Source organism: Chrysochloris asiatica, unplaced genomic scaffold (assembly GCF_000296735.1).
Source record: "Chrysochloris asiatica unplaced genomic scaffold, ChrAsi1.0 scaffold00014, whole genome shotgun sequence".
NCBI lineage: Eukaryota > Metazoa > Chordata > Mammalia > Afrosoricida > Chrysochloridae > Chrysochloris > Chrysochloris asiatica.
In genome coordinates, this window is record NW_006408532.1 from 24,899,144 (window position 1) to 24,908,039 (window position 8,896).

The 8,896-nt window shown below is 40.9% G+C and overlaps 1 protein-coding gene across 1 annotated transcript in view; it reads right to left on the reverse strand.

Annotated features, from left to right (window-relative positions):
• Positions 1-329: 329 nt before the first annotated feature.
• Positions 330-8,896, reverse strand: part of GNAQ (guanine nucleotide binding protein (G protein), q polypeptide) — a 427,529-nt gene continuing 418,962 nt past the window's right edge. The window contains exons 6-7 of the mRNA XM_006834931.1: positions 8,534-8,687; positions 330-846 (exon numbers count right to left, since the gene is read on the reverse strand). Of these exons, the coding sequence (XP_006834994.1) occupies positions 656-846; positions 8,534-8,687 (345 nt within the window). The 3' untranslated portion in view covers positions 330-655. The remainder of the gene's footprint in view (positions 847-8,533; positions 8,688-8,896) is intronic.

The window sequence follows — 8,896 nt, forward strand, 5'->3', positions numbered from 1 at the left end:
CTATTCCAAAGTGAGACAAGACAATATTTTTAAATGTCTACATCTATGTCCAGAGCAATACATTGAAAACCATAGCATTAATACGTATAATCCTTCAGCAAAAACTGCAAACTGTTAAATTAAGCAGATGTCTGATGGCTGAAATTGAATGACATTGTGTTGACTGTATCATTCAAGAGGAAAACAGCTGACTAAGAATGGAACTAGAATAATGACCCTTGTAACCTGGGGAAAATCAGGAGGGAGGGATGTTAGGACAAAGGAAAAGATCAGCTTCCTTTTGCTCAATAGAAAAGACAAATGAAAGAGAGACAGAAAAAGAGAAAGAGAGAGAGAGAGAGAGAAAAAAAACCAACTTTTATCTCTGTGAGTGCATGACCGAGAATTTAAAATACATCGAGTCACAATGTTTTGCCTAAAAAAAAAGGGAGAGAGGAAATGTGCTGGGACTGTACTTCAGCATCCTCTGTTTCATCTCTGAATAGTTTAAATAAAATCATAATATTTACTACAAACTCTGTGGACACACTCACACAGAGACCAGGACAGCAATAAATTAGTATTATGCAAATTGTTTTCCACAGAAATACAGTCCCTCTTGTATATCTTCAATAGCCCACCGGGGAAGGGAAGGGCGGGTGTCTAGGAGGCACGGTTAGACCAGATTATACTCCTTCAGATTCAACTGGAGAATGGTGTCCTTGACAGCAGCAAAGACAAAGCGGATATTCTCGGTGTCGGTGGCGCACGTGAAGTGGGAGTAGATTATTTTGTCACTGTCTGGGTTCAGGTCTACGAACATCTTCAGGATGAATTCTCGAGCTGCCTGGGCATCTCTCTGGGGTCCTGTTGGCCAAGGACAGAGAGGAACAGTCAGTTAGTTGATCAGCTTACTTAATTCCTACATCAGTCCCTAAAAAAATATTAATTGTATGACTGCACATTAAAATTACATCTACAGAAGAACAAATAAATTTGTCTTGGGAAGAAGTACATCCAGAGTAATTCTTTGAAGCAAGTATGGGGAGACTTCCATCTGTTGTCCTTTGAACATGTGAGGAGGGATCTGTCCCTGGAGAAAGACATCATGCCTGGTAAAATGGAGGATCAGTGCCAAAGAGGAAGATGACCAATGAGATGGACTGACACAGTGGCAGCAACAATGGACTCCAATTTAATAACAATTGTGAGGATGGCACAGGCGCAGGCATGCTTCATTCTGTTGTGTATGGGTCACTATGAACTGAAACGGAATTGACAGCACCTAAGGAGCTCTGGTAACGTAGTGGTTATGAATCGGGCTATGAACCGCAAGGTCAGCAGTTCGAAACTACCAACTGTTCCACGGGAGAAAGATGAAGCATTTTGCTCCCATAAAGATTTACAGCCTCGGAAACTCTGTACAGGGTCACTATGAGTCGGAACCGACTCCATGGTACTTAACAACAACAACAATAACAACAACAACAACAAAAAAGTATTACTCTAGGCCAAGGGTTTGCAAACTGCTTCTGTAAAGAGCCAAATAATAAATAGTTTAGGCTTCAGGACATTACCTCTCTCACATTGAATAAACTCTGCCAGAGTTTCATTAAACTACATGCAAATGAAAAGAAAAAAAAAATTACATCTGCATTGTAAATGATCTGTTATAATCATTTTCTATCTGTACTCTCTCTCCTCTTTGTCATTTTCTGCACATCCATTCATCCGTTTGTCAACCCTCCCTCCCCCATCCATCCATCCATCCACCCATCCATCCACAAAATGAGCAGATATAAAAAGAGAGGAGATGACTTATAGGCCACCTAAGGTTAGCTCTGGTTCTTTGGGTGACAGGGAATCCAGGCTGGCTCTTCAGTAAGGCTGTGGTATTTTGTGTCTATTGGATTGAGTTAACTATGCTGATGTCAACTACCTTATTAACACAAACATGGCTGCTTTAGGTTGCCCTGTCAGCCTTCCTTCTAAAACACCCTTCATCATGGACCATTTTATATTCTCTGATGTGAAATTCACACCTTTTATGTGCCAAGCTCTGTCCTTGATGCTTTGAAAAAGGAATGCAATATATTTACCAAAATCAATTAAGTGATTATTTAATTGATCCTTTAAGATATTAATTTAAAATGTATTGCTTGACAGGAATAACAACCCTGTCATGCATCAAGGACTGAGCACCTACCTTGTATCAGTCTTTGTGGCACTACACGAGGGGGCATCAAAAAATTCAGAGAAAAATCCCATTACCTTTCAGTTTGATTTTTCTACTAACGTTTTGAAGCCCTCTAGTATATCTGCATTTCTCTCTTTGTTTCAAGTTAGTTCTAACTCCTTTTAGGATCCACAACTTCGGTGAGGTCTCTTCAATCAAAACTCTCATTTTCTACTAGCTGGGAGCAGGTGCCCCAATAGTATTGGTCTGTTAACCACAAGGTCAGTAGTTTGAGTGCACCAGCGACTCTGTGGAAGGAAGATGGGCCTTTCTTCTCCTGTAAAGATTTATAGTCTAGGAAACACTATACAGGGTAGCTAGCTATGAGTTACAACTGACTTGATGGCCTACAACCACCAGCACTGGCTGGGGGTAAGTAGATCTTTGAGAACTATGGAGGGCCTGGCCATCATTGCTAACAAGATACACTGTGAACATCACATTGCCAACTTTAAAAATCTTCCAAATCAACTTCACTGCATAGTATGAACTATTCATATGAGCCTATTTATCTCCAACATTGCCACAAGTTGGGTGGAGAAAGTCATGAAAACAAATTATTGAAAGTTAAGTAATTAAAAGGAATGTTTCCAAACTTAAGTACCCAGAATTGAAATTTGTGCTGGTGATTAAGGATGGCCAAAAGAAGAAGAAGAAAAAAGGTTAGCATCATATTGAAAGATAAAGTGCCACAATTAACGATGTGTAATTATTTAGCAATGTCCAGCTGTACTATTGGTGTGCCGCTGTGGGCTAATGCGTTGGACTGCTAGATCAGTTCGAACCACAAAGTTGGCGGTTCAAGTTCAACAGCCACTCCTTGGAAACCTTACACAAGGTTTCTATGAGTCAGAACTGACTTGAAGGCACTTAAAAACAACAAATTGTTAGCTGGGAGTCCTGGTGTGGTGCTGTAGAAGAAGCACTGGACTGCTAACCACAAGGTTAGTGGTTCAAACTCACCAGTTGCTCTTCGGAAACCCTATGCAGGGTTGCTATGAGTTGGAACCAATTCAACAGCACTTAACAACAACACCATTGTTAGCTGACTAATTTAACTGTTGTTAAATGCCATTGAGTCTGCTCTGACTTATAGTAAACCTGTAATAAGGTTTCCAAGGAACAGCTGGTGGGTTTGAACAGCTGACCTTGTGGTTCACAGCCCAGTGCTGACACTACAGCACCACACCAGGACTATTTTTATAGCAGTAATTAAAAATTATAAAATTATAGCAGTAATTAAAAATAAAAAGACTTAAACCCGAAGAGTTTGTTAGAGCCTCTCATTTCTGTAAGAGAAAAGTATACTGTTACATGATTTTATACATATCCTATTTGGGAAAGAAAGGTCTTTTTTTTTTTTTTTTTACTTTAAAAAATATAACAACTAGACCCAAGTTCATTGAATAGCTCTTGGATTGTGTTATGCTTTTAAGGATGAATTAGGTTATTTAAGTAAACATAAACTACAAAGAAATCATTATAAGCAGCAAACAGGAAGAAAATGCCAAAGCCTCTCTGAACAATTTTGCAATTCAAGTCCATGTGGAAAGAGCAATTTCCTTTCCAGAAGAAAAAATACAGAAATGGCATTCATTATGATTAAGACCGTGTAAGTGCAGAAATATGGAAGTGTGAAATTTGTAATACTATAAACATGTTTATTATAAAAACATCTCTGCAAGTGGGCCTAGATTTTTTTTCAGCCTTAGTTCCTCTTACAAGGGCTTTGAGTTTCTTGACGTGACAGTTGGATTTGCTTTGTGAATAACAAAACCAGTGTCTTTTCTTCTTTCTTTGTGGCCAACTTTCCTGTGTGTATTATGTGCATATTGGGCGAGACTAACAGGTTAAAAAACAAAAGTTCTTTTCAAATTCTACAACATTTACCGTGGGCACATGTTGGAAGGAAAGCGTTTATAGTGATGGGTATTCTGGAGAAATGATGGGACAGAGGAGACATGAGGAAGATGTTTCAGAGAGAAAGAAAAATCAGTACTCCAAATATTCGTCAAAGAAAAATCATTGTTTACTGCAGAAGAATCAACCAACATGTACTGTGGGTATGTCTGGTGGTGTTTAAGCTTGGTGGGGTGGACCATGCTGCATCCACTTAGTGCCCTCTCTTATGCAACCATGTTATGAAAGCGTGCTGGTCTACAAGGGGGAGGTTATGTGTGGTTCTCACCAAATTCTGAGAAACATTAAAAGAAGTCTCTCCTCCAAGGCACATGAGGCACAAGTCTGTGTGTTGGGGACTTAAGCAGATGCTATGTGCTCATCTAGACTGTACAAGTGGCAGCATACTTAAAGAAATTAAGTATACATTTTGTTGTGAACAAGTAAGTCAACTCCATGTGTTCATTTCTTACATCGTTTCCTCAGAGACCCTGAGAAAATACAGTAAAAGGCACTGGTGAGTTGACTTCAGACGAGTGGCAAACTCAAAAGAGAAGACAAAACACTTGGGGAGAGACCATTATTTGCTGTTTAGAAAACAGTAAAGCACAAAGGAAAATATACTTGGAGACTGATGAGTATTTGGGGTACTTAGTTACTATCACTCACACCTGACTTCATCCCTCTGCGCTTCTATTTTCAATTCACCAACCATCAGTTCTTAAACATACATGACTCTCCTAGTATGAGTCAGCACTGTATCAAATGTACGTGAGATGAAACCATAAGTCAGCCTAAGTCCCTAATGTGTTTGCATTCTAGAAAGCTATGAGGCCAAATTTAATCTTAGATTTTAAAAATGCATTCTTTTTTAAAGGGAGTCTTTAACAATATGACATCATTACTGAATTTCTATGCATCCTGGGTGCCACACATTGACAATGTAATTTTAAAAAACTGTCTGCTCTTTTGCTGTGTCCCACAAACTTTTCATTGGAGGTGCTTTGGAGTTTGCACGCTTTTATGCATCAAGTGCAGATATCTCTCATTTTTCAAAAGTGCACTTTATGCCACTTCACTTTTTATGAAAGATCTACGTTAATACTAGCTTTTGGTAACTGAAAGAGGATTTTCACTTCTACAGGGAGGGGGAAAAATGTGAAAAGTGAAACCAGCATTCAGCACTAGTTTTGCAGCCAGCTGTTAAAGAGACGGTGTACACCCAAACAGCCAGAATGGAGTCACCAAGCTCCTTCCGAGGGAACTACACTCAGCATCATGAGGGCCATAGAGCTGACCTGTCCATGGACACTATATGTCAGAGTTAATTTAGCTTGTGTGTGTTATGTGATATGATTAGGTAGGTTGTTTTTTGGGTCTGGGAACATTTTTGGCAACATTCCCACCTCCCTCCCATATATACACGAATGTGAGAAAATTGCTGCTTCTCTCTATGCCATTTTTGATGGGGGTATGGTCACTGTACCATGCTAAGTGCATTACATTCATGTCTATGCTGTCACTTAATTCTCTGTCGTTGTTGGTATCAGCTGGTGTTAACTTGGGCTCCAACACATGGCAACTCCATAAGTTCTGCACCATAACAGCTCCATAGGGTGTTTCTGGCTATATTCTTCTGAAGGGTTACCTCCTTGAAAACCCCAGGGAGCATACATACTTCTACTCTGACCGCATGGACTTGCCAGGAGTTGGAACTGATGGCAACTAAGAACACTCCTTTTACAAGAAGTAGATGGCCAGGCTTTTTCTTTTGTGGAGTTGCAGAGTGGGTTCAACCCACCAACCTTTAGGTTATCAGTGGATTGCAAACTACTTGTGGCACTCAGGTTCTGTTGCAGACTGTGCAGACCCGGTCAGGAGTTCGAGGCCCTGTGGGCCCAAGTGTTGCAGACTGCAGGCTCTGAGGAACAAACTCTAGCCACCTAGTAAACTGTTTTTCATCTGATTATTCAGTCATGTTTATTATTAATTTCATACATGAGCCCTTGATATCCACAGATAAATGTAAAAATCTCCTAAAGCCGAGACTGTAAAATTCTAAAGGCAAAGTTTTCCTCAGAGAATTCACTCAAGGTAAATGGGTGTCTTCCTGGGTCTTTGTTCTAAGGACAAAAGGACACCCTCCCTAAAGTGTTTTCAGGTGCAGCCCCATTCACCCAGGCATCTCGCTTCCTGAGAAGCTGGGCTGGGCAGGCGACTCAATGGGACTCCTCCCAATCCTCTTCATCTTCCCCCATTTGAGGCTAGGTGCTAAAAGGTATGTTAATCAGGCTTGAGAAACTGAGTTGCTGGCCTGAGATTCGAACCTGCGAAAGAAGATATAAAGTTGCTTGAATGTCTGGAAAAGTAAGATTGTTAGCTATACCTTGTCTTAGCCCCTCCCAGCTTTGTGTAAAGTTCCTCCCCTAAATAAAATGGAGGTGCAGACCGAATCCAGGGGGGGACTATGGCTGGCAAGGCATGCGTTACGGCATGCAGGGTGCTCAGTCCAGCATTGCGACCAGCCCGGGGTGCATACTGCCTGCTTAGCTAAGATGTTTACTATTCAGGATCTTATGACCCTCATGGCTGAGATATTTGCAATGCAGGATCTGCCTGCTGCCAGTCCCGCATCCACTCTGGTTTGGGGTGTCTCTTTGTCTCTCTCATTGTGTCTTGGTGTGTCTTTCTATATTTCGACCGCAGCCAGATATCCCTACCTCGTGAACCAACCATCCGAGTCGAGGCAGGTCCTCGGCAAGGTTCCTAATCCTTTGTGATTCAGAAAAAAAAAGTGCAGAAGGTCAAGTTATCTAGGGTGACACAAGCTCGGGAGGGGCAGCATGTATCCTTAAGCCACTCTGCTCTTTAAGCCAGAGTGAGATAAAGCACTGGACTGCAAGTTTAGTTTGAACCACAAGGTCGGCGGTTCAAACTCACCAACCACTTCTTGGAAACCCTGTACAAGGTTGCTATGAGTCAGAACTGACTTTGCTAGCCACATGGTCTCTCATCAGTGTGAAAAGAGTCAGAAAACCATGGGCAGTGTGTAAAAGAGTAGGCGTGGCTATGTTCCTATAAAACTTTATTTGTAAAACAGGCCTGCTTGTCCTTAGTTCACCAACCTTAGACTCAAGGTGTCCTGGTAGCACAAAGGTTAACTGCGTGGCTGCCCACTGAAAGGTTGGTGGTTTGAACCCACCAGCTACTCTGCAGGAGGAAGAACCCAGCAATCTGCTCCTGTAAAGATTTGTTGTTGTTGAGTGTTACTGAGTCAGTTCAGACTCATAGCGACCCTGTCTAGAAATTTCTGAGAGCAACTTTTGAGTCTGAACTGCCAACCTGTGGTTACCAGTACCAATGCTCACCCTGTAGCGTTGCACCCTATGGGCCAATTCTTTGTCATATAGGGTTGCTGTGACTCAGAACTGACTTAATGGCGTGTGTGTGTGAGTGTCAGGAGGGTGGGGGGTGGACGCTGGAAGGGTAACGCATGTGTTTATCCTATAACCTAAGCTCTTAAAGGACAGTGGTTGTGGCTTAATTTTTTCTAAGCACTTACAGAGTGTGGATGCATTTTATTACCAATCAAACAAGTATTAGTCACAGAATGGGTTTTGTGTCCAATTCTTCAATATATCAGAGTTTTTAGTTGGAGAAACAAGATCTATTGATAAGAACCCAGTAAACAAAACACAAAGCCTTCTAAATACTGAAACAGGTGCTGAAGATTTAAAGTGCTGCAAGAAGAACTCAAAGGATGAGCACTACTCAAAAGCATGATGGAACTTCATGAGGCCATGAAACACACCCAAAAGTAATATTTCCTGAATATTCACTATGTATCAAGCAACATATGAAACATCACACATGCTAGGTTATCTACTATCGTCTACAAAACAATCCTGTGAGTTTGCTCCAGAGAAGTTATGTGCCTTGATTATGAGCTACAGAGAGAATGTGTCAGAAATGAGATTGGAACCTAGGTAGATAAGACTTCGAGCATGGGCTCTTGACCACAAAACTGTGTTTTCTCCCTGAGACAGAGCCAGAAAGTAAACACATAAAAGGGAAATATGAGAGAAGCAATCACTGATGTTTACTTGGTCCAGGTTACTGGTTTGTTTCTTCCCCTGATATGGCTATTTCATAAACTATTAGAACTGCTTTTCCTTTTCTCTTTCAGCTTTATCAGGAAATGAAATGTTTTGTGTCAGTAAAGGACACAGCCAACAACAGTTGGTAACTCATCAGTCACGACATGTAGGCTTCTGAGAGCAAAGGCAATCCTGATGGTGTTGCTGAACTGGATCCAATTCACAGGGAACCCACTGCACTCTAGTCTGCTCTTGTATCCATACTGGGAGGCCAAATGTACCCCTATCTAACAACAAGCTGCTCCTAAGGGTGCTGACTTACCATCATATTCTGGAAAGTAGTCAACTAGGTGGGAATACATAATTTTCTCCTCTAGAAGATCTTTCTTGTTTAAGAACAGAATTACCGAGGAGTTCTGGAACCAGGGGTATGTGATAATTGTCCTAAAGAGGGCTTTGCTTTCCTCCATTCGGTTCTGAAAAACAAACAAAAAAGAGAAAAACAAGGAGTGAATTATGAGATTACCCAGCTGTGAAGAATTGTATTTATTTCATAAGTCTAATGCATCTTCTGTATGCATCTAATTTTTTTTTTTTTTAATTTAAGGTTTTTATTGTGGATTGAATGAAAGTTTACAGGGCACATCATCAATTTCACATTCAACAATTCATATAACTTGTTTCA